We start from the raw sequence: 24,937 nt of genomic DNA on the forward strand, positions 1-24,937 counted from the left end.
ACATCAATGGTCACACCTTCTTGTCCTCTGCAGCCCCACTTCCGGCCCTGGATCCCGCGGGGAGGGCAGACCAGGCCTGGGGAGGAAGGATGGGCGAACTTGGCCTCAGGCAGCCCTGGCGGTGGGGTGGGGGATGGGGACAGCAAAGCAGAACCCATTCCTTAGCTCAGACCCTGGGTGCCAGGAGGCAATTGCACGAGGCTGGTTAACAAGGCAACCAGAAGGTTCTACACGTTCTACAAGGCCCAAGGTGGTAACAGAAGCAGAGCCAAACAGAAGTGGAGGGGGATTTAGGCTGAAGCGTCTACCCAGCCGGTGACTGCCCCGTTTGGGGAAGGCCACGGGGTGCGGGAAAGCCGGGGCGTTTCTGAGTCTGCGTGTTCCCAGTGACGATCTGCCTGCGGGTGCCTGTGTGCCCCATCCCCCCAGGGCTGGTGGCACCAGGACAGCCTGGCAGCACCGTGGCCGGGATCCCAGTTCAGGGGAGCTACCTGCTCAGCCTTGCACTGCCATTTGCCCAGCCTGGAGCCAGTCCACCCCCAGCTGGCCCGGCCGCCCTCAGGATTCGGCTTAAATGTCACTGCCTTTCTGGCATCCCCCCACCCCCACCCGGCCCGCCGCCGCCACCCTCACCCTAGCAACACTCAGCGTGTGACAACAGCATGAATCATTGGGCTGCAGCTATGTGAGGTGTCGCGCGCTGTTAGAGCGTGAACACCTCCGAGGCCATGTGTCACACGCCGCCTTTGCAGCTCCGGGGGCCAGCGCCCAGCCCTGGTGGAGGGATGCATGAATTAATGAATGGACAGACCATGACTTAAAAAAAAAAAATTGGAACGATTGATTTGAAAGGCAGAGTGACAGAGAGAGCGCTTCTATCTTCAACTCTAAAGATGACCACAATAGCCAGTTCTGGACCAGGCTGAAGCCAGGAGCCTGGAGCTCCATCCGGGTCTCCCACGTGAGTGACAGGAGTCCAAGCACTTGGGCCATCATCTACTGCCTTCCTAGTAGCATTAGCAGGGAGCTGGATCCAAGAGGCTGGTATTTTTTTTTTTTTTAAGATTTATTTATTTATTTATTCAAAGGGCAGAGTTACAGAAGCAGAGAGAGAGAGAGAGAGAGAGAGAGGTCTTCTGTCCACTGGTTCACTCCCCAGTTGGCTGCAATGGCCAGAGCTGCGCCGATCCGAAGCCAGGAGCCAGGAGCTTCTTCCAGGTCTCCCATGTGGGTACAGGGGCCCAAGGACTTGGGCCATCTTCCACTGCTTTCCCAGGCCATAGCAGAGAGCTGGATCGAAAGTGGAACAGCCGGGACTCGAACCAGCGCCCATAAAGGATCCCAGCACTGTAGGCAGCAGCTTTACCTGCTCTGCCAACGGCCGCCGCCCCCAGAGGCTGGTATCCTGAGATGAAAGTAGAAGTTGTAAAAAATCAAGATGGAGTCGCTTGTGACAACCCTACCACAGTTGAATACACGATGCTGGGAGGGGATGAGGGAAGGGTTCCCACGCTCCCTTGCCTGACAGAGCTGTCGCCAGACTCAGCCCAAAGCAGAGCCACACCCAGAGGCTGCAGCAGCCTCACACAGGAAGGACTTTGACAAGGACTCCACCCAGCAATGCCTGCTCAGCCTTGGACGAATGTCTCCCCGCTGTCAATCACTGTGGCCAGAGATGACTGTTTCAGAATATCTGATGTGAGCTCCTCGTTGTGCCTTTAGAAACTTCCTCTTGGGGCCAGTGCTGTGCCATAGCAGGTAAAGCCGCTGCCTAGTGCTGGCATCCCATATGGGCGCCGGTTCGAGTCCCGGCTGATCCACTTCCAATCCAGCTCCCTGCTAATATACCTGGGAAAGCAGCAGAAGATGGTCCAAGTCCTTGGGTCCCTTCACCCATGTGGGAGACCTGGAGGAAGCTCCTGGCTCCTGGCTTCGGATTGGCCCAGATCCGGTCATGTGGCCATCTGGGGAGTGAACCAGCGGATGGAAGACACCTCTCTCTCTCTCTCTCTGCCTCTGCCTCTCTGTAACTCTGCCTTTCAAATAAATAAATAAATCTTAAAAAAAACCACCTTCCTCGCATCTCTAGGCAGAGTTTACTGTCCAACTATTTCCAAATAAATGTCTTATTTTTTGGAGAATTTCTCTGATTATTTTGTATTGTTTTTATATTTTCTATCTAAGAAAACTAAGGTGCAGGAAAAGGTTAAACAGTGAGAGGCCGGGTGGTGGTGCAGCAGGTAAAGCCACCACCTGCACTGCAGGCATCCCGGCTGCTCCACTTCCCATCCAGCTCCCTGCTAATGCGCCTGGGAAAGCAGCGGAAGATGGCCCAAGTGCCTGGGCCCCTGCACCCACATGGGAGACCCGGATGGAGTTTCAGGCTCCTGGTTTCAGCCTGGCCCAGCTCTGATTGTTGCAGTCAGTTGGGGAATAAATTAACAGATGGATCTCCCCCTGCCCCAACTCTTCCTTTCCAAAAAAAAAAAAAAAAAAAAAAAATCTTAAAAAAAAAGTGTGAGATCAAGGAGCCCCAGGCCCACGGTTTTCCCAACCACAGGGGAACCCGTTTGTACATTCACAGCCTGGCCGGGCCAGGAGTCGGGGGAGGCAGGGAGGGCCCCAGGGTCCAGAGGGAGGACAGGAGGGAGGTCCAGGGGACCTGGGAGGGCTGATCCCGCAGGCTGGGCCAGCCCCTTCCTCTGACAGCCCCACCCTCAGCCTGTGACCTGGGGACAGTGGATCCCAGCGGCGGACACACCAGCCCGCGGCCCGAGTCGCCATGGACGCAGAAGGTAAAGGGATACCTACCTGCTCCCCTGCGTGCCCATCCCCCGTCCTGCCTGTCTCTTCCCCAGCCCCTTCCCCCTGCGCCACAAGACCCCCTGTCTCCTGGGCTCCGCATCTGCTCCCCGGAACCCCCCCCCCGCCCCCAGGCCTCGTGACCCTCCCCTCTCCTCCACCGGGAGAAGAGGGACCCTGGAGAACTCTGGGGAGGAGAGGGGCTTGTGCCCCAGGAGAGGACTTGCGCGGCCCAGGGGCTGGGGGGCTGGGGACTGCCACGCTGGACACAGGGGCCACTCTGGACTTTGTCCCTCGCCGGCAGTGCAGAGGATGAGAGAGGCAAAGTTCCCGTGCCTTCGGTGGCCGAGTGGGGGCGGAGCTGGCGTCCCGGGACTCCCGGGCCTGGACGGGAGGCTGCAAGCAAGGACAGGGACCAGGCTCCCTCCGCGGGACTTGGACAGCTCCCTGCCGGCTCAGAGCCTCGTTTTCTTGCGTCGGTCCACTGCCAAGCCCCTGAGTTTCCACCTTCTCTCGCCAGCCTCCTCCCTCCACTCCCTGTTTGGGCTCCTCTGGTGGCGCCGCCATGGACCCCGTGCTCTGGTGTGTGTGGGGGGGTCCCATGCCGGTTCACACCCCGGCACCTTCCAGTCTGCGTGGTGCCTTTGTATTTGGAAAGAACTCTGGCCTGGGTCTGCCTCCCCACTGCTGCTCTGAATGGAGCAGGCGAATGCCTTAGCGGGGTGGGGGGCGGGGGGTTCTGAGCGGATTCCTGGAGGGCCTGGGGTCTTTAGTGAAGAGTCCCGGATGTGCTTTGGAGGAGTTCATGAGCCCCCAACTTTGAATGTGAAATTGTGCGTGGTGTGAGAGCATAATTTTCAGCAGAGCAGGATTATTATTGTTGTTGTTGTTGTTTATTTGAGAGGCAGAGACACAGATCTTCCACTCACCAGTTCAAGTCCGGGCGCATCAGCAGGGAGCTGGATCGGAAGTGGAGTAGCCGGGATTTGAACCAGCGCCCATAGGGGATGCCAGCTGCAGAGAGCTTAACCTAAGCCACAGCGCCATCTCCCACCCCTATTTTAAAGATTTATTTACTTACTTGAAAGGCAGAGTTACAGAGAGAGAGAGAGAGAGAGAGAGAGAGAGAGAGAGAAAGAGAGAGAAAGAGGTCTTCCGTCCTCTGGTCACTCCCCAAATGGCTGCAGTGGCCTGGGCCGGGCTGCCGCTGGAACCAGAGTCCTGGAACTCAACCCAGGTCTCCATGTGTGTGGCAGGGACCCAGCTACTTCAGCCACCGCCACTGCCTCCTTGCCTGCATTAGCAGAAAGCTGGAACCAAGAGTCAGAACCAGGAATTGAACCCAGGCACTCCGGGATGCAGGTGTCCTAACCATTAGGCTAAACGTCCACTTCCCAGATTCTTTTAAGAGCAAACGGAAGGGTCCAGCGCTGTGGCGTAGTGGGCTAAGCCTCCTCCTGCAGCGCCGGCATCCCCTATGGGAGCTAGTTCGTGTGCTGGCTGCTCCTCTTCCCATCCAGCTCCCTGCTGTGGCCTGAGAAAGCAGTGGAGGATGGCCCAAGTCCTTGGGCCCTACACCCATGTGGGAGATCTGGAAGAAGCTCCTGGCTCCTGGCTTCCGATTGGCCCAGCTCCAGCTGTTGCAGCCATCTGGGGAGTGAACCAGTGGGTGGAAGACCTCTCTCTGTGTCTCTACCTCTCTCTGTAATACTGCCTTAAATAAATAAATAAAACTTTTAAAATAAAAGAGGAGTAAATGAACTATTTCAAGAGTCGAGGGAGGAGAGCAGCTGCTGTGGCGCCGTGCGCCAAGCTGCGTTTGGAGCACCCGCGCCCCACATCTGAGGACAGTTCCAGTCTCCACTCTTCTGCTCCGACCCGGGTCTCTGCGCATGCGCATGCGCCTGGGCGTCCGCGATGATGTCCCATGGGCTTGGGTGCCTGCCACTCACCTGGGAGGCTCAGAGCTCCTGGCTCCTGGCTTCAGCCTGGCCCAGCCCTGGCTGTTGCAGCCATTTGGGGAGTGAACCAGGAGATAGGAAATCAATCTCCCTCTCTCTCTCTCTCAAATAAATAAATAAACCGTTCTAGAAAAGAGGCAAGGATGGAGGCAGGTATTTAGCCCAGCCCATGTCCCTTACAAAAATCTCTGGTTTCAGTCCCTGGCTCCAGCTTCCTGTCCCTGCAGATCCCGCAGGGCAGCCGTGATGGCTGAGCTATGTGAGTTCCTGGCACTCAGTGTGGGAGAGCTGACCCCAGTCCTGACGGTGCAGGCATCGGAGGGCTGAGCCAGTGCATGGGAGCTGGCTCGCTCTCTGCCTCTCTCGCCATCATGCCGGCCTCTGCGGTTTTCCTTCGAGACGACCTCAGATGTCTGGGTCAGGCCGCCGCTGCCGCCTGCTGGCCACGGGACTCAGGCGAGAAGCTCGGTCTCACCGTGCCTCAGTTTCCTTGTTGGTAAAACAAGTGCAAGGCTGGGACTGTGGTGAGGCCGGAGCGGCTCACGGAAGCCGCTCAGTGGTGGTGGTACCGGTGATGCCAGCGGCTCCTCTTCTCTGTCCCCCCGTCTCCTATCCCTCCACAGCTCCCCAGTTCCTGGGGAAACCCCCCGAGTGTCCACCTCCCCCTGGACATCTCCCTGACACGTCCCACCCATGCCATCCCCACCACCTGCTCTTCCCCTGATGTCTCAGGTCCTGCCCTCCTTGCCCAGGCTGGAAACCACAGGGGTCTCTCTCTCTCTCTCTCTCTCTCTCTCTCTCTCCCCCCTCCCCCACCCACTCTATCTCATCCCAGGATCCCAAACAATTGCCAGGTCCATGACATCACCCTTCTCTTCCCTTTCTGGGTCCACAACCTCCTTGCTCTGTGCACCTGTTCGGAGACACACACCCCCCTCGTGTCGCTGTCACTGCACATGTGGTGACATGTGATGCTTAACTGGGGGCCCAGCAGGAAAGGTCGGCACCATGATCACGGCCAGGGGAGGCAGACAGTCTCCGGGCAGGGCAGAGCCGGGGGCGCGAACACAGGGCCTGGTCCGGAGTCGGGACAGAAGCGGGGCCAGGAGGGGAGGGCAAAGGCAGCGGGCCCCGGGGGTGAAGGCGGCAGGGGTGGTCCCAGCACCCAGGAACAGAGCCCCTTCCTCATGACCCTGGGGGAGGACGCCCCATCCCATTCACCCTGCCCAAGCGGTCACCATGGCCTCCCACCTTGCATTTTTCCAGAACCCTAAGGGGCTGGCATTCAGCCTGCTGGTTGAGACACCACTTAAGATGGCCCATCTCACGTTGGAGTCTCTGGCTTTGATTCCAGCTGCCTGCTACCATCGCCCTGGGAGGCAGCAGGTGACAATGGGTCCAGCGCTTGGGTGACAGAGTTCAGAATAACTAGAGAAGGAGGCTCTGGGTTTCCTGTCCCGTAGAAGTGACTCGTGTTTGAGGAGCTGGAGATGCGAATTACCCCGATTATATCATTACACATTGCATGCACGTACAGAACACTGCACCCCATAATATGCACAAGTATCCCATGTCAGTAAAACAGGAAATAAAAAGAACCATAGATACAGTATAAATGTTTAAACTTCAGATTTCATTTTTAAAAAGATTTATTTATTTTTATTTGAAAGGCAGAGTTACAGAGGGGCAGAGACAGAGAGAGAGGAGACAGAGAAAGGCGGATCTTCCATCTGCTGGTTTACTTCCCAATAGTCAGGGCTGAGCCAGGCCAAATCCAGGAGCCAGGAGCTTCTTCCAGGTCTCCCACATGGGTGCAGGGGTCCTTGGGCCACACCTTCTCTTGATTTTCCCAAGCCATTAGCAGGGAGCTGGATTGCAAGTGGAGCAACCAGGACTTGAACCAGCACCCATATGGTTTGCTGACACTGCAGGTGGTGGCTTTACCTGCCAAGTCACAGTGCTAGCCCCTGAATTCCATTGTTAAAGAAATAACATTGGGATCGGTGCTGTGTCTTTAAAAATGTATGTATTTATTAATTTGTGTATTTGAAAAGCAGAGAGACACACAGAGAGACACAGAGAGCTCCTATGTGCTGGTTCACTTCCCAAATGCCTGCAAAGCCAGGAGCCAGGAACTCAATTCAGGTCTGTCACATGGGTGGCAGGGACCCCAATATTTGAGTTTTCACTGCCGCCTCCAAAGGTGCACTTTTGCAGGAAGCTGGAGTTGGGAGCAGAGACAGGACTTGAACCCAGGCACTGATATGGGATGAGGGCGTCCCAAGAAGCTGCTGCTGCCTTTTTTTTTTTTTTTTTAAGATTTTATTTATTTATTTGAGAGGTGGAGTTACAGACAGTGAGAGGGAGAGACAGAGAGAAAGGTCTTCTGTCCGATGGTCCCAGTTGGCCGCAATAGCCGGAGCTGTGCCGATCTGAAACCAGGAGCCAGGAGCTTCTTCCGGGTCTCCCACATGGGTGCAGGGGCCCAAGGGCTTGGACCATCTTCCACTGCTTTCCCAGGCCACAGCAGAGAGCTGGATCAGAAGTGGAGCAGCCGGGACTCAAACCGGCGCCCATATGGGATGCCAGCATTGCAGGTGGAGGATTAGCCTACTGTGCCAGGATGCCGCACCCCCCCCCCCTGTAAGATATATTTTATTTACTTGAAAGGCAGAGAGAGGGGGGTATGTGGTTGGGGAGGGGGATCTTCCTTCCACGGATTCACTCCCACAATGGTCTCAAGCAAATGCCAGGAGCCAGGAATTTCACGCAGGTCTCCCACGTGGGTGCAGGGACCCAAAGACTTGGGCCATCGTCCGCTGCTTTACCCAGGCGCACCGGCAGGGAGCAGGATCGGAAGTGGAGCAGCCGAGACTTGAATGGGATGCCGATGTCACAGGCGGTGGCTTAACCCGCTGCGCCACAACGCCGGACACCCCAAGCTGCTTAACCACTGCGTTCATTTCTGATCCAAATCCTGTTCCTGTAGTGATTTCCCCTTGCCTGCAACAGCAGAACCCTAACTGCTCCCTCTCATCCACGCCAGCCCTGCCCCGCCCCATCCCCGCTCTGCCTTCTCCCTGGGCCCCATCGCCTGCACCTGTCCCCTCCCCTGCCCACGTGCGCCGTTGTCTGAGGAGCCGGGCTCTGTCGCGAGTGACCCGCACAGCGTAACGAAAGGCCATCTCTCCGCTCTGGAAGTCGTGGGTGGTTTCAGCACTTGTGATGGGGGCATCACATCCGACCCTCTGGGAGAGAAGGGGGACAGGAAGAGACAGGGAGCAGAGGCTGGGGCGCCGACCAGTCTCTGTCTCCACCTGCTGGTGACTGAAGGCATCGACCAGAGAACAGGTGGGAGAAGGGACCTGGCCAGGCCGAGGCTCGGCCACTTCCTGCCCGGTCCAGGCAGCAGCTCTGTGACTTCCTCCTAAAATTGCCTGAGGCCACCTGTGCCCAGGTAGCAGAGTCCGGATTCCAACCCAGGGGTTTCTGATTCTCTATCTATCTATCATCTATCTATCAATCATCTATCTATCTATCTATCTATCTAGTTCCATCCTAGACGGAGGGGTGGCAGGCAGCATTGTCTAAAGAAAAAATGCCTAAGGTCAAAGCCTTGAAAATTGCTAACCTCCGAGATGGGCTTTGTGGCACAAGGGCTTCAGCTACCACGTGGCACGCCGGTGTCCCATGTCAGAGTGCCGACTGGGGTCTCAGCGGCTCCGCTTCTGATCCAGCTCCCCGCTAACGCAGCTGGGGGGCAGCAGGTGGTGGCTGAAGAGCCTGGGCCCCGTTTCCGGGAGAGCCCTGGATGGGGTTCCTGGCTCCCGGTTTTAGCCAGACCCAACCCTGGCTGTTGCAGGTATTTGGGGAATAAATTAGAACCCGGAAGATTTCTCTGTCTCTGTGTTGCTTTGCCGTTTAAGTAGAAGAAAATCAATACGTATTTTTTTAAGATTTGTAACATCCATCTGCTTAAGTAAATTGTTTTTCCTGTCCGTTGGAAATTAGCACTTGGTTTGAGCTGCAGAATCCCTTAATCAGCCTCCTATAGCAAGCACAGAATTCTGTTCATCCCAGGTTTTTTAGTTTTATTTTCATTTTCTTTGAAAGGCGGGGGTGGGCGGAGGGGAGAGGGAGAGAGGTCATCCATCCACCGGGTCACTCCCCAGATGCTCACACAGCCAGGGCTGGGTCAGGCCACAGCCAGGAGCCTGGAACTCCATCCTGGACCCCCACGTGAGTGGCAGGGGCCCAGGGACTCCAGCCATCGGGCGCTGCCTCCTAGGGTGCGCGTTAGCAGGGAGCTGGGTGGGATGCGGAGGAGGAGCCAGGACTCAATTTCGGGCCCTCTGTGTGGGCGTGGCAAGAGCAGCAACTTCAACGCTGCACCAATCACCTGGACTGGGTCTAGCCATTCCATGCACATGCGTGGAGCCTCCCTCCGTGCCTTGCCCCGTGCAGGCGCAATGTCTGGTTTTTCTATCTTTTTAAATTTTTTATATTAACCCATTAAAGATCATCTATCACTGAATAGTTAACTTGGTTTCTTTTTCTTTTTTAAAAAGATTTATTTATTTATTTGAAAGTCAGAGTTACACAGAGAGGGAGAGGCAGAGAGAGAGAGAGAGAGAGAGAGAGAGAGAGAGAGGTCTTCCATCCACTGGTTCACTCCTCAGTTGGCTGCAAGAGCTGGAGCTGCGCTGATCTGAAGCCAGGAGCCAGGAGCTTCTTCCAGGTCTCCCACATGGGTGCAGGGGCCCAAGGACTTGGGCCATCTTCCACTGCTTTCCCAGGCCACAGCAGAGAGCTGGATCAGAAGTGGAGCAGCCGGGACTCAAACCAGTGCCCATGTGGGTTTGACCTGCACCACAATGCTGGCCCCTGAATGCCAGTTCTCTGAGTCCAGGGTGGGGTGGGGGATGGGATGCCTGGGAAGTGGCCCCCACCCCCCGGAGATTTGATCCGTTGGTCTCACAGTTGGCAAGGTCCCCAGGTGACCCTGTGAGCACCCACCACCCCCAGTCTTTTTGATGTGACCTTGTGGCTTCTGCCCCCTCCACCCACCACCAAAGCCACTCAGGCACAGCCCACCCCCACCCCACCACACCCTCGTTGCTGAGTCCAAAGACCCATTCCCAACTTGCTTCCACGTTGCTTCTGCCCACACCGACTTCCGGAACCTTCTGCTTCCGGGATGCGCACTCCTGGCGCCGCCCCTCTTGTTGACAGCCATGACCTCTGTCTTCATCACTGAGTTTCCCTCATCCCTGAGTGGCCTCAGCACTGCTACGCCATCGTCATCCTCACTGTTGGTCAGCTTTTTGTCCCTGTAGTTAAAATACCTGCGGAAAGCCAACTTGTAAGGGGAAAATGGTTTGGGAACTCTCTCTCTCTCTCTCTCTCTCTCTCTCTCTCTCTCTGTCACATTGACTTTCAAATAAGTAAAAGAAAAAAGAGGGACAGAGACCAGAGACAGAGAGACACACATGCTTCTGCCATGAGGCAGCAGGTGGCAGGTGCTCACCGAGCCAGCACTGGGATATTTGGACTTCCAGTCTCCAAAACTATGAGCTAAATAAATCTCTTTTCTTTGCAAAGTGGCCTGCCTTAGGAATTGTCTTATAGAAACAAACAAAAAAAAATGGACTAGTATGAGGGAGAAAAGTTTGTGAAAATTGCACAGTATATTTTAATAGTGTGTGTTTTTTTAATTGATCTGAAAGTGAGAGAGAGAGAGAGAGAGAGAGAGAGAGAGAGAGAGAGAGAATCTTCTATAGGCTGGTTCAGAGAGAATTCTGAGAGGCAGAGCTGCAGCCATCAGGCCGCAGGTCTCCTCGTGGCCAACAGATGGCGATGTTGCACCGCGTCTGGGTCCCCTGCCCGCTGCCTTCGGTAGAGATGACGGCTCCGGACCTTAGGCCTGGGAGAGATCTCCAAGGGAGAGACGCCCCGGCCCGCTGGGCTGACTGCCGCCAGGTTGCCGTGTGCCCTCATTCCCTCTCTGGTCCTTGGTCCAGCCGGAAGTTCCTTGGTGCTGTAGAGAAGGCATCCCCAGGGTGGAACAGACCAAGCTCCTGTTTCCCTGGGGCCTCCCCTGGTGAGCAATGCATCCCGGGGTGGGCATCAGGCTCGGTGCCAAGGCTTGGGACACCAGCCAGCGCCGCGGCTCACTAGGCTAATCCTCCGCCTGCAGCACCAGAACACCGGGTTCTAGTCCCGGTCAGGGCGCCGGATTCTGTGCCGGTTGCTCCTCTTCCAGTCCAGCTCTCTGCTGTGGCCCGGGAGTGCAGTGGAGGATGGCCCAAGTGCTTGGGCCCTGCACCCCATGGGAGACCAGGAGAAGCACCTGGCTCCTGGCTTTGGATTGGCACAGCGCACTGGCCGCAATGCGCCGGCTGTAGTGGCCATTTGGGGGGTGAACCAACTGAAAAAGGAAGACCTTTCTCTCTGTCTCTCTCTCATTGTCTAACTCTGCCTGTCAAAAAAAAAAAAAAAAAAAAAAAAAAAAAAAAAAAGCTTGGGACACCTGCATCCCATCAGAGTGCCTGGCCTCAGGCCTTGGCTCTGCTTCTGCTCCAGCTTCCTGCTCGTGTGCGCCCCAGGAGGCAGCAGAAGGAAGACCTTTCTTTCTGTCTCTCCCCCCTCTCTCTCTGTAACTCTGCTTCTCACATAAATCAGTATTTTTAAAAAACAAAGGTATGAAAGGGAGGGAGCAGGTGTCTTGTTTAATAGAAAAGGATTTGATATTTATAGGACTTTTTTTTTGTTTGACAGGCAGAGTGGACAGTGAGAGAGAGAGACAGAGAGAAAGGTCTTCCTTTTTGCCATTGGTTCACCCTGCAATGGCCGCCATGGCCGGTGTGCTGCGGCCGGCGCACCGCGCTGATCCGAAGCCAGGAGCCAGGTGCTTCTCCTGGTCTCCCATGGGGTGCAGGGCCCAAGCACTTGGGCCATCCTCCACTGCCTTCCCGGGCCACAGCAGAGAGCTGGCCTGGAAGAGGGAAAACCGGGAAAGAATCCGGTGCCCTGACCGGGACTAGAACCCAGTGTGCCGGGGCCTCTAGGTGGAGGATTAGCCTATTGAGCCGCGGCACCGGCCTTTATAGGACATTTAAAAATAACTAGGTATCCTGTATTTTTTTAAAAAATTATTTATTTATTTTCATTTTTATTTGAGAGGGGGGAAGAGAGAGGGAGGGAGAGAGGGATCCATCTATCCACTGGTTCACTCTCCAAATGCCTAGGCTGTGTAGGCTGAAGCCAGGAACGACTCCATCCAGGTCTCCCATGTAGTTGGCAGGGCCCCCAGTTCTTGAGCTGGGTACACCTGCTGCCCCCTAGTGTTCATTAGCGGGAAGCTGGGTGGGAAAAAGCGCAGCCAGAACTCAAATCCAGCGCTCAGATCGGGGATTTGGGCGGCCCAGGAGGGGACCGCACTGCTGGCCTCACACCTGCCCCGCGGTGCTGTCTTCACAATTGTTCTGTGGGGCAAACCCTGCCCAGCGCACAGAGCCGCCCTCCGCCCTGCCCCCTCCCAGGGACCCCCAATCTTCTCCTGGCCCTGGGCTGTGGTCAGTTAAATGATTGGGTTGTCCCCCGAGCCTGCAGCTGTTCTGTCTTTTCTTGGTTCGCAGGCCTGGCACTGCTGCTGCCCCCTCCCACACTGGCAGCGCTGGCCAGCAGCTGGCTGCAGGAGGACTGCCCCGGCCTCCACGTCACAGCCCTGGTGACCGGCGCAGCCCCCTCGCAGGCGGCGCTGTGGGCCAAGTCCCCCGGCGTACTGGCTGGACGGCCTTTCTTCGACGCCATCTTTGCCCAGCTCGGCTGCCAGGTCTCCTGGCTCCTCCCCGAGGGATCCAAGCTGGTGCCTGTGACCAAGGTGGCCGAGGTCCGGGGCCCCGCCCACCGCCTGCTGCTGGGAGAACGCGTGGCCCTCAACACGCTGGCCCGCTGCAGCGGGATCGCCAGCGCCGCCGCCGAGGCTGTGCGCGTGGCCAGGGGCACTGGCTGGACGGGGCACGTAGCCGGCACGAGGAAGACGACACCAGGCTTCCGGCTGGTGGAGAAGTATGGGCTGCTGGTGGGCGGGGCGGCCCCCCACCGCTACGACCTGGGAGGGCTGGTGATGGTCAAAGACAACCACGTCGTGGCGGCTGGGGACGTGGAGCAGGTGCGTGCGCGCGGAGCCCCGCCCTGGCCGGCCCTTCCCCCTGCCCGGGATAGCAAAGGGCTGGAGGATTCCTCGGGCCTCAGCTGTTCCATCGGTAAAATAGAGCCCTTCGTGACCTCAGAATCGCATCCGAAAGCGCCTTGAGGGGGCCCCGTCCCGGGTCCCTCTCTCCGGGCCCACTTCCCTGTCTATTAAATGTCCCCCACGGCCCCTTCTTCAGGATCTGAGTCAAACTGAAGTCAGATCCGGATGCTAGATCCTGCTGGCAGTTGGCCGCGCCTGGATCCCCCAGCGGGATCCCTTGCACGTGGTTCACCCCAATGTCCAGTTTCCGCACCGGTGCCAAGTTCATGACTCAGGGCCTTCCAAATGCCAGCCCCAGCCCCCTTGTGCCTCTGCCCCCGCCCCCGCCTCGGCGCGCCCTGTGCCGGGGTTGGGGGGGGGGGCGCTGGGGGTCCCCGCACCGGCCTCACGCTGGCCCTGGTGCGCTCGCAGGCAGTGCGGGGGGCGCGGCGGGCGGCCGACTTCGCGCTGAAGGTGGAGGTGGAGTGTAGCAGCCTGCAGGAGGCCGTGCGCGCCGCCCGGGCGGGGGCCGACCTGGTCCTGCTGGACAACTTCCAGCCGGAGGTGAGGCTGGGGCGGGGACCGGGCGGGACGGGGGAGGGAAAGGGGCCGGGTGGGCTCTCACCTGCGCCCCGCTGTGTCCTGCAGGAGCTGCACCCCACGGCCGCGGCGCTGAAGGCCCAGTTCCCCAGCCTGGTGGTGGAAGCCAGCGGCGGCGTCACGCTGGGCAACCTGCCCCAGTTCTGCGGGCCCCACGTGGATGTCATCTCCCTGGGGATGCTGACCCAGGCCGCCCCCGCCCTCGACTTCTCCCTCAAGCTGTTTGCTGAAGGGACCACGCCAGTGCCCCACGCCCGCCGCTCCTAGAGCCGAGGAGGTGATGTTTGGGTCCAGGGGCTGACAGGACACAGCACTGGCCAGCCTGGGCTCCACTCCCCTCTGCCACCTACTGCTCCTGTGACCTGGCAGGGCTGACTGCATCGCTGCTCCACTCAGTTTCCCCATCTGTAAAATGGGTCTAATAAATGCTCAACCCTTTGGGTCTTTCTGGGTGAATATTAACACACAATGAGCGGCCGGTCAGTTCCACGGGCCATGTTCTGGGGTGAGCATTTGCTTTTATCTGCTACTATCTCTGAAGTCTGGTGTCCTTTTGTTTGTTTATGATTTATTCATTTATTTGAAAGGCTGAGCTACAGAGAGGCAGAGAGAGAGAGGTCTTCCATCCGATGGTTTACTCTCCAATTGGCCGCAACGGCCGGAGTTGCGCCAATCTGAAGCCAGGAGCCAGGGCTTCTTCCTGGTCTCCCATGCAGGCTCAGGGGCCCAAGGACTTGGGCCATCCTCCACTGCTTTCCCAGGCCACAGCAGAGAGCTGGATGGGAAGTGGAGCAGCTGGGACTCGAACCGGCGTCCGTAAGGCACCGCAGGCTGCAGCTTCATCTGCCATGCCACAGCGCCAGCCTCAGGCTAAGTTTTAAGCACACCCTCGACCCAGACCTGGCTCAGCTCCTCTCCCCGGCTCCAGGAACCTCCCGGTTGGCTGGAGCGCAGAGGAGGGGGTTCCAATGCGGGGTGGGGGCGGGGGCAGCCACGCCCTCCTTGCCGGTGGCGGGTGGGGGGCGGTGGAGCTACAGACGCAGCCGCGCGGGCAGAGGCCCCGAGGAAATGGCTTGGACGGTGTGCTGTCAGCTTTGAGGCGGGGACTGGGGAGGCGGTGGCGCGGCTCCATACCCCAGCGCGGCGAGGCTGAGGCTTGGACTCTGTTGCCAGGAGCAGCCCGAGTCCGGCTGGAAAGCGAAGCCCGTATGTCCACGGCTCAGCCGGGATCCGCTGCGGGAAAGTGCGGTGCAGGGGCTCCGCGCGGACGCGGGGTGGGGCTGGGGGGCCAGGAGGAGGCTGCTGACCCCGCCTCGGCGGTGGTGGGTCATGGCGATGGGAAGCGAGAGGGGCGCAGGCGCGGACGCAGCTCCTGTGGCGGCAGGGCGTGCAGAGGAGCCCCGCGGGTTCGAGGCAGCAGAAGGGCCGAGTGTGGGTCCCTGGGGACTCTCACCTCCCCTGGCTTTCTCCCATAAGTTGTGCACGCTTCCTCCTTGCCTGGCCAGCATGGGACAAGGTGGATCGTTTCTCCAGGCAGCCCCAGGCTCAGTGTAAAGTCCACCCTGCAAATGTGCCCGTCAGACGGGTTTGCAGTGTGACCACCACGTGTTGCTGGCAGCCGGCCAGGCACCACCGACGCCGGCTGGGGGTGGGGGGAGAGGAAGCCGCCCCGCAGGGACTGCGTCCTGGCCTGGCACCCGTAGGTCCCTCTCCCTCAGTTAATGCTCGAGAGGCTGGGACCTGGGACCTGCAACTTAACGCAGCCGCAAACGAGAGCAGGTGCTGGGGCGCCCGCATCCGTGTCTAGCCTGAGTGCTGACTACTTCACTTCCAGTACACCTCCCTCCTAACGCCCCCACCCCACCCCCGGGAAGCCAGATGCCCAGGTACTTGAGTCCCTCCCAGACTCACCTGGGAGACCCGGGTGAGGTGCTGGGCTCCTGGCTTCTGTGCCGTCCAGCACCAGCTGTTGTGGGCATTTAGACAGCGAGCTAGTGCATGGAAGACCTCTCTCTGTGTCTCTCTGCCTTTCAAATAAATAAATAAATAATCTTAAAAATAGTAATGGAGCAGCGTGTGAAATCCATTACCCTTGGCTCATCCAATTAATAGTCATTGAACACCTACCACGTACCAGGCGTGATTCTAGAAACTGGATCTACAACACTGAGGAAACAGACGGACATCCCTGTCTGCTTGGAGTTTCTATTCTAGGGCGGATGTGGGTTTGGGCTGGGAAAGAACAGACAATGAGAAATTAAGTCAACACAGGTGCAGAAAACCAAATGTCAAATCCCCGCGGGGCCACCAGAGGGCACTGCAGGCACACCGCCCTGCATCCGCCTCCGGCGCCCTGCCTGGATTTGGGAGGACAGTAGCCAAGGCGGCTGTGGGAACTGAAAGATAGCATCTACGGAGACGTCTGCGCAAGAGCGGAACTAGGAAGAGTTAAAAGCAAGCTTGCCAACCACTGTCCCTGCTTAACCCCCTCGTCAGTTCCCCATCCTCCTGCCCCAGGGCTCCCAGTGACTTCAAGGTCCCCGGCAGCTCCAAGTTCACTCAGGAGCCACCTGCACCCCCGCCACCGTTCGCCCACTTACTCCACCCCCACCCTGCCTCTACCCACCTTCCTTATTCACTCACTCGGCTGCCCACCGTCTCTGCCGCCCACCCACCCACTTAATGCTACCCTCGGACCCCTTCCTCCGCCCTCCCCACCAGCCGATGCTGGGAAAACCCAGAGCTGGGGCACCCAGGGTCAGCGTGGGCAGGAGGTCAGCCCAGACGGATGGAGTCAGTGACTTTCGTCCGTGGGCTTGAGGTTAAGTAGGTCTTGGCGATGAAATGGGAAAGGGTTTAAAAATAGCAGGACATCCTTGGCAAAAATCAACTGTATCTGAAACAATTCCATTTTGCATCTTTCAAAAATTCCACCGTGGAGTCATGCCATGGACACACATATGGATCAGAGAACCAACTGCTCCTAAGAAGTTTGCAGGGGCCGGGGCTGTGGCATAGCCAGTGAAGCCGCTGCCTGCAGAGCCGGCAACCCATATGGATTCTGGTTCGAGCCCCAGCTGCTCCACTTCCGATCCTGCTCCCTGCTAATAACCTGGGAAAGCGGCGGAGGACGGCCCGTGTGCCTGAGCTCTTGCACCCGTGTGGGAGACCTGCATGAAGCTCGTGGTTTCTGCTTGGCCCAGCCCTGGCCACTGGGGTCATTTGGGGAGTGAACCAATGGATGGAAAATATCTATCTCTGTCTTTTTTTTTTTTTTTTTTTTTTTTTACAGGCAGAGTGGACAGTGAGAGAGAGAGACAGAGAGAAAGGTCTTCCTTTGCCGTTCGTTCACCCTCCAATGGCCGCTGCGGCGGGTGCGCTGCCGCCGGTGCACCACGCTGATCCGATGGCAGGAGCCAGGTGCTTCTCCTGGTCTCCCATGGGGCCCAAGTACTTGGGCCATCCTGCACTGCACTCTCGGGCCACAGCAGAGAGCTGGACTGGAAGAGGAGCAGCCGGGACTAGAACCCGGTGCCCCAACAAGGACTAGAACCCGGGGTGCTGGCGCTGCAGGTGGAGGATTAGCCAAGTGAGCCGTGGCGCTGGCAAAGGCTCAGCTGCCTTTTTTTTTTTTTTTTTTTTTTTTTTTGACAGGCAGAGTGAACAGTGAGAGGAAGAGACAGAGAAAAAGGTCTTCCTTTGCCGTTGGTTCACCCTCCAATGGCCGCTGCACTGCGCTGATCCAATGGCAGGAGCCAGGTACGTCTCCTGGTCTCCCATGGGGTGCAGGGCCCAAGCACTTGGGCCATCCTCCACTGCACTCCCTGGCCACAGCAGAGAGCTGGCCTGGAAGAGGGGCAACTGGGACAGAATCTGGTACCCCGAACGGGACTAGAACACGGTGTGCCAGCGCCACAAGGCGGATGATTAGCCTAGTGAGCTGCGGCGCCAGCTTATCTCTGTCTTTATCTCTATCTCTATCTCTATCTCTGTAACTCTGCCTTTCAAGCAAATAGCAAATAAATATCTTTTTTTTTTTTTTTTTTGACAGGCAGAGTTAGTGAGAGAGAAAGACAGGTCTTCCTTCCGTTGGTTCACCCTCCAAAATGGCTGCTATGGCTGGTGCTGTGCCAATTTGAAACCAGGAGCCAGGTGCTTCTCCTGGTCTCCCATGGGGTGCAGGGCCCAAGCACCTGGGCCATCCTCCACTGCCCTCCCGGGCCACAGCAGAGAGCTGGCCTGGAAGAGGGGCAACCGGGACAGAATCCGGTGCCCATATGGGATGCCGGCGCCACAGGCAGAGGATTAATCAAGTGAGTCTCGGCACCAGCCCCTCAAATAAATATCTTTAAAAAGAAGTTTGCAAAGCACTCGAGAAACGCACCTGCTGGGACTTATCAGTCTGGGCAGAGCTGTCTTATCCTCTAGGTCTGTTTACCCTGGCTGCTGTGTACGCTGGCTGTGTCTCCGGGGTCGGGAGCAGCCTTGCGCAAACCTTCCCTCCCTATCCACGTGGCCCTGGTCACGCCCTTATGGTCACCAGCCTTGCTTTGCAGAAGCGACGTTTGTCATCACTCAGGCCCTCCAGAAAGTGATCTGCAGCCTGTGAGAAGCCCCTGCCCCTGCCCCTGCCCACCGAGAGCCCTCCCTCCCTCCCTCGGGGGCCAGGGCCGTGTGTGTTCACTGAGCATGTCCTGTCGTGGAATGCAGGAACTCTGAGTGGAACTTGACCACTTTGGGACACCGCCCAAGACTCATTAAAAAGTCACAGGACCTTTCAAATAAATAAAAAATAAACCAATAAAAGCTCAGTATAAGAGTGCTGACACAGAGCTATCTCTCCAGTCTTTCTAAAGTGCTGCAAGTTGGGACCAGTGCTGTGGCGTAGCAGGTTAAGCTACCACCTGCAGTGCTGGAATCCCATATGGGCACGGGTTCGAGTCCCGGCTGCTCCACTTCTGATCCAGTTCCCTGCTCATGCACCTCGGAAAGCAGCAGAGGATGGCCCACGTGCTTAGGCCCCTGCACCCCCATGGGAGACCCAAAAAAGCTCCTGGCTCCTGGCTTTGGCCTGGCTCAGCCCTGACTGTTGCGGTCATCTGGGGAGTGAACCAGCAGATAAAATCTCTCACTCCCTCTCTCCCTCTCTCTGTCTCTCCCTCTCTCTCTCCCTCTCTCTCTGCCTCTGCCTCTCTGTAACTCTTTCAAATAAAGTAAATAAATCTTAAAAAAAAAAAAAAAAGGTACCGTAAGCTTATCCCCAAAGGAAAAACCAAGCACCAGTGTTGGAATCATAGCCGAATTTTTAGACAACAGTGATTTCTGAAAAGCCGGGTGCAATCATACTTTCTGGTCCTCCGTCAAAACAAGAAAGCAACAAAAGTCCCGTCACTGGAATCGCACTAAAAGCCAAAAAAATCCCTGACTCGGATTTTGCGCCGGTCTGCTGGGTTTTCTCTGGAGGAGCCGGAGGGGAATCCCCTGAAGTCTGTGCGTTTGTTAGCGTCAGGATTGCAGTTAGAGTGTTTTTATATCTCTGGAGAGTAACCACCCAAACAGATGTGTGCTTTCCAGAGCTACGCTGACTCCTGCTTTCTCTTATTCCACCCTAATTAGTTCCAACGGATGCAAAATCCATTGAGGATGGGGCCGGCGCTGTGGCGTAGTGCGTTAAGCTGCTGCCTGTGGTGCTGGCTTCCCATATGGGCACTGGTTCGAGTCCCAGCTGCTCCACTTCCAATTCAGCTCCCTGCAAATGTGCCTGGGAAAGCAGAGGAATATGCCCAAGTGCTTGGGCCCCTGCACCCTCATGGGAGACCCGGAGGAAGCTCCTGGCTCCTGGTTTTGGATCGGCCCAGCTCCGGCCATTGCAGCCATTTGGGGAGTGAACCAATGATGGAAGACCTCTCCCTCTGTCCCTCTGTCTCTGTAACCTTTCAAAAAATAAATCTTTAAAAAAAGATTAAAAAATCCTTTGAGGAAAACCTAGAAGGGAGATAGTCTCTGTGGCACAGCGGTTACACTGCCGTGTGCAGCACCAGCATCCCTTATCAGACCACAGGTTCGAGTCCCGGCTGCTCCACTTCCTATCCAGCTCCCTGCTAATGCGCCTGGGAAGGCAGGGGATGGTGGCCCAAGTGCCTGGGCTCCTGCCACCCACGTGGGAGACCCGAATGGAGTTCCTGTTGCAAGCTTTGGGGAAATGAACCGATGTATAGAAGATTTCTCTCTCTGTCTCTCCCTTTCTCCATCATTCAGTCTTTCAAATAAATAAAATAAATCTTAAAGAAGATGCAGAAGACCTACGTCAACACTTCGTTGATGCTCTGAGATTAATAATTAAAGAGGAACCCCAAGGACCCAGCCATCCATTTCTGGGTACTGTTAATGTAGCACTTCCTTTCCTCTTCGTTGTTAATTAATTCACTTCTCAGGATGTAAAATGAGAAAGTACAACATTTCCACTCACCCCCGTCTCTCTGAGCCAACCACTTATTAAAAATTTTTAATGATGCATTAATTTATTTGGAAAGGCTGAGAGGCAGAGGAATGGGGTGGGGAGAGAGAGAGAGAGAGTGAGAGAGAGAGAGAGAGCGCGCCTGGGCCAAGCTTGAGTCAGGCCAAAACCGGGAGCGAGGACCTTGGTTCAGGTCTCCGGCGTGGGTGGCGGTAGGGACCTGAGTCATTGCCACTGCCTTCCAGGGTGTACACTGACAGCTGGACACCTGGCTGTGTGGCTGACGGTCCCAGGTTCCTCCCTGCGGTCTGTAGCCAGTTCCTGGAAGGCCTGGGGTCGACATCTGTTGAACAGACTTTCTGATCAGCCCAAGCTAAGCAGTGAGCTGTGATTGATTAGAATGCGGACAGGGAGGGCGGGTGCGTTCAGTACCGTGCGAGGCTTCCGACCTGAGTCAGATCTGGAAACTGCTGAGTCGGCTGTCCTGAAAGGGTCTTTTTTGCGCCTTCTTCTCTCCTCTCCAGACCTGTTACTCCCATGTTCTTAGCCGACTGCTCACGGATGCGGTTTTATTTTATTTTATTTTTATTTTATTTTATTTTTATTTGAGAGACAGAGAGATGGAGAGGGAGACAGACACGCAGAAAGAGCTCCACCCCGTGCTTCCCTCCCCAAACGCTTGGAGCAGCCGGGGCTGGGCCCGCGTCAGAGCCAGAAGCTGAGGCTGCAAACCAGGTCTCCCAGGCGGGTGACGGAAACTCAGGCCGTCACTGCTGCCTCCCAGGGGAATTCAGAGCCAGGAGCTGACCAGACCCAGACACGCAACGGGGGTCAGCGGTGTCCTAGCCAGTCGTCTAAACACCTGCTCCTGCCTTTACATAAAAAAAAAAAAAAAAAAAAACCCACAGTGTTTCCTGTTTGGGTTTCATTAGGGGCGGTTCCTACCGCCACGCCCCAGTCCTTCCTTCTTCTTTTATTTTTAATTTGAAAGGCAGACTTTCATTTCTAGCCGTTTGACTTAGGTCTCTTCTAGATCTCTGAATCTACCTAACTTTTTCAGTGTGCGGGCTACGCTGTAGTAACCGTTGTAATGCCCTTCTCTGTGGCTGGTGTTGTGGTGCAGCAGGTTAGGCTGCTGCCCGTGATGCCAGCATCCCAAATCGGAGCGCCAGTTCCAGTCCCGGCTGCTCCACTTTTGATCCAGCTCCCTGCTAATGCGCCTGGGAACGCAGCAGAGCCAAGTGCCTGGGCTCCTGCCGCCCATGTGGGAGCCTCTGATGGAGTTCCAAGATCCTAGGTTTGGCCTGGCCGAGCTCCAGTCATTGGGACCATTTGGAAAGTAAACCAGGGGACGGAAGACCTCTCTCTCTCTCTCTCTCTCTCTCGCTGTCTCTGTCACTCCCTCTTTCTTTGTCATTCTGCCTTTCAAATAAATTTTTAAAAAAATCTTTTTCAAACTCATGCTAACATTTGTGCCAGTCCTGGGGCAGTATTCACTGCTTACTTTCTCTGTGCATAGCCGGCCATCTTTGGCGGGGTGGGGGTGGGGCAAGGTTTGTTTGTTTGTTTATTTATTTATTTATTTTTGACAGGCAGAGTTAGACAGTGAGAGAGAGAGACAGAGAGAAAGATCTTCCTTCTGTTGGTTCACCCCCAAAATGGCCGCTGCGGACAGCGCGCTTTGCTGATCCGAAGCCAGGTGCTTCCTCTTGGTCTCCCATGGGTGCAGGGCCCAAGTACTTTGGGTCATCCTCCACTGCCCTCCCGGGCCACAGCAGAGAGCTGGACTGGAAGAGGGGCAACCGGGACAGAATCCAGCGCCCTGACCAGGACTAGAACCCAGCGCCGCAGGAGGAAGATTAGTCTAGGGAGCCGCGGCGCGGGCCTGGGGCAAGGTTTTTAAGTCAATCACATTGTGTGATTGCAGATCATAAATGACACCACCTGTGGACTTTCCTGGCGCCACTGTCCAGCCATAAAGTCTCAGCGCCGCCAGGAGCCTTTCTGATAAGGTGGGCACTCAGCAAGAGGCCTCCGGAAGAAGAGGAAAGAATGTGGCCCCAGGCCCGGCACTGTGGGGTAGCCGGTAAAGCCGCCGCCTGCAGTGCCGGCATCCCATGTGGGCGCCGGTTCGAGTCCCGGCTGCTCCTCTTCTGATCAGCTCCCTGCTAACGCACCTAGGAAAGCAGCCCTACCTATCTCTGTGCCCCGACTTTGCATGGAGTGAGCTCAGGACAGAGGATGAGTCCCTCGTGGCCTAGGCCAGTCCCCTTTGTCCCATCTCTTGCAGTCAGCGGTTTCTTGAGACGGCCTTGACGGGAGAGGGCCTATGTGGCATGGTTACGTCCTGGTGGGCGAGGGGGAGCTAGGAAGGTTCTAGAAGAACACTGAGGGCTGGTAGGGTGGCTCAGCCGTGTCCTGGGCTCCCCAGGATCTTTCCAACCTTCCAGACTTAGGTCACTGCTGATTGCCACCTGCAGCCTAGAACACTCCCTGCATTACAAGGTCCACGTGCACGGTTCACAGACGGCCTCGCTTTCTCTGTTTTGCGACAGTGTGGTTCAGCCCTGAAGCATCAGAATTAACCAAGAAAAGCTGGGAGCAGGGTGGAGGGAGGGAGAAAACTGTTCCAGGGAGGGAACAGCGTGTGCAAAGGTGACGACGAGGCAGAAGGAGCTGGGCGGGAGGCTGAAGCCGGGCGCGCGGGGAACCATGAGCAGAGGAGCCAGGGAGGGTGCAGCCATTTTCTGGTGCTCAGATCACAAACGCCAGCACCCATGTCTGTTTTAGGGTTCCGCGGGGAGAAGTGTGAGCGCGGCAAGCTGCAGCTGATCGCTGCTCTGGGTGCCACAGCACTGAAGCCCAGTTGCTGGCAGAAGCCAGTGCCATGCAGCTGCGAGCCCGAGCTTCCTGTTTTCCTGGTGGTGGGAGCGCGGCTTCTGGCCCCTTCCTCCATTGCCACGGCTGGCGGCCTCGGGCCAGCCCTTCTCACGCGCCTGGTCTCACGCCCACCTCCTCTTCCCTCTTGCTGGAAAATTCTCCATTTTTAAGGCTTCATTTGATGAGATAGGGTATAGTCATTCATTTCCTTTTATTTAGGAAAGACTGATTTATTTGAAAGGCAGAGTTACGAAAGGAGAGAGAGCAGTGGGGAGAGGGAGAGATCTTCCATCCACTGTTTACTCTCCCAAACAGGGCTGAGCCAGACTGAAGCCAGGAGCCAGGAGCTTCTTCCAGGTCTCCCACATGGGTACAGGCCCCAAGCACTTGGGCCATCTTCCCCTGCTTTTCCAGGCCACAGCAGAGAGCTGGATTGGAAGTGGAGCAGCTGGGACTCCAACGGGTGCCCATACGGGATGCCGGCACTGCAGGCGGCGGCTTTACCCACTACACCACAGAATTGGCCCCTATCCGTTCATTTTAAATTCCATGACCATGGGGTGAGCGTGTGGCACAACACTGAAGTCACTTGGGACACCTGCATCTCACATCAGAGGACCTGAGTTTGGGTCCCAGCTCTGCTTCCAATTCTGATTCCAGCTTCCTGCTAATTTGTACCCTGGGAGGCAGCAGGAGATGGCACCTGCCACCTGTAGGGGAGCTCTATATAGAGTTCCTGGTCCTAACTTACCTGGTCCAGCCCTGACTGTTGAAGGCATTTGGGGAGTGAATCAGCAAATGGAAGATCTCTCTCTCTCTTTCAAGTGCATGAAAAAAAAATCTAAATATTAAAAATATAGGTTTGGTGTCATGTTGCAGAAACCCAGAGTGACAGTGTCTTATACAAAATAAAATGTTAAAATGTTCTATCATGTAATACGGCCGTTATTGTGTTGGCCGTTCAGGGCTGGTGTGGCAACACCACAAGTGCCTTCATCCTGGTACCTCGACTCTCCCTAGGATGTCGACCACGTCCATGATGCTTCACCATCAGGTCTGGCTTCTCACCAGCAGGAGGGAGAAAGAGGGGCCACAGCCATTCACAGGGTCACGCTCAGCTGCAAGGCGTTCTGGGAAATGTAGTCTTTCTTGTGGGTGGCCGCCAGCCTGGTTAGACAGTGTGGTGCTGCTCCTTTAATGGGGGCACTAATAGACTTGGAAGGCGGTAGAGACGCGGGGATCGCCAGGTATGAGATGGCGTGGGTGAGGTTGCTCTGAAAGAGTGGGTGGAGAGAGAGCAAAGCCTGTCAGCCCGAGCTGGAAGAAGGCAGCCGGGAAGCACAGGTCAGACAGGAGGAAGCTGGGTGTGTGTGGGCTCGGAGGAGAAGAGGAAAGAGAAAGTTTCAAGGAGGCAATCAAGGGTGAGACCTTGGCCTGGTGTTGAAGATGCTCACGTGCCCTCTCAGGTGCCCGGGTTCGATTCCCGGCTCCTGCTGCTGCAGATCGTGGGAGGCAGCAGCTATGGCTCACATAACTGGGCTCCTGCCACTCACCTGGGCGCGGGCTTTGGCCCCAGAGGGTGGCCATTCTGGGCATTCTGGGAGTGACCCAGTAGATGGGAGATTTCCTCTCCGCCTCCTAAGTAAATAGATAACTTTCTTTCTTTTCTTTTTTTTTTTTTTTATTTTTTGACAGGCAGAGTGGACAGTGAGAGAGACAGAGAGAAAGGTCTTCCTTTGCCGTTGGTTCACCCTCCAATGGCCGCTGCGGCTGGCGCGCTGCGGCTGGCGCACCGCGCTGATCCGATGGCAGGAGCCAGGAACAAGGTGCTTTTCCTGGTCTCCCATGGGGTGCAGGGCCCAAGCACCTGGGCCATCCTCCACTGCACTCCCTGGCCACAGCAGAGAGCTGGCCTGGAAGAGGGGCAACCGGGACAGAATCTGGTGCCCCGACCGGGACTAGAACCCGGTGTGCCGGCGCCGCAAGGCGGAGGATTAGCCT

At 56.6% G+C, this 24,937-nt stretch overlaps 1 protein-coding gene across 1 annotated transcript; it reads left to right on the forward strand.

Moving 5' to 3' along the window:
- Positions 1-2,674: 2,674 nt before the first annotated feature.
- Positions 2,675-14,037, forward strand: QPRT (quinolinate phosphoribosyltransferase). The gene is made up of 4 exons (XM_002721741.6): positions 2,675-2,795; positions 12,401-12,936; positions 13,432-13,563; positions 13,648-14,037. Exons 1-4 carry the CDS (start codon positions 2,783-2,785, stop codon positions 13,864-13,866), a joined length of 900 nt encoding a protein of 299 aa, XP_002721787.3. The 5' UTR covers positions 2,675-2,782; the 3' UTR covers positions 13,867-14,037.
- The last annotated feature ends 10,900 nt before the right edge of the window (positions 14,038-24,937 follow it).

The sequence above is a fragment of the Oryctolagus cuniculus genome, chromosome 19, assembly GCF_051225735.1.
Source record: "Oryctolagus cuniculus isolate XC-2025 breed Fujian yellow rabbit chromosome 19, ASM5122573v1, whole genome shotgun sequence".
NCBI classification, from domain to species: Eukaryota; Metazoa; Chordata; class Mammalia; order Lagomorpha; family Leporidae; genus Oryctolagus; species Oryctolagus cuniculus.

What these genes read in the sequence shown, in the direction of transcription:
- QPRT (XM_002721741.6), top strand. An exon ending in CGGCTGGGGACGTGGAGCAG is followed by an intron (nt 12,937 to 13,431) that starts GTGCGTGCGCGC and finishes GTGCGCTCGCAG; the next exon opens with GCAGTGCGGGGGGCGCGGCG. An exon ending in TGGACAACTTCCAGCCGGAG is followed by an intron (nt 13,564 to 13,647) that starts GTGAGGCTGGGG and finishes TGTGTCCTGCAG; the next exon opens with GAGCTGCACCCCACGGCCGC.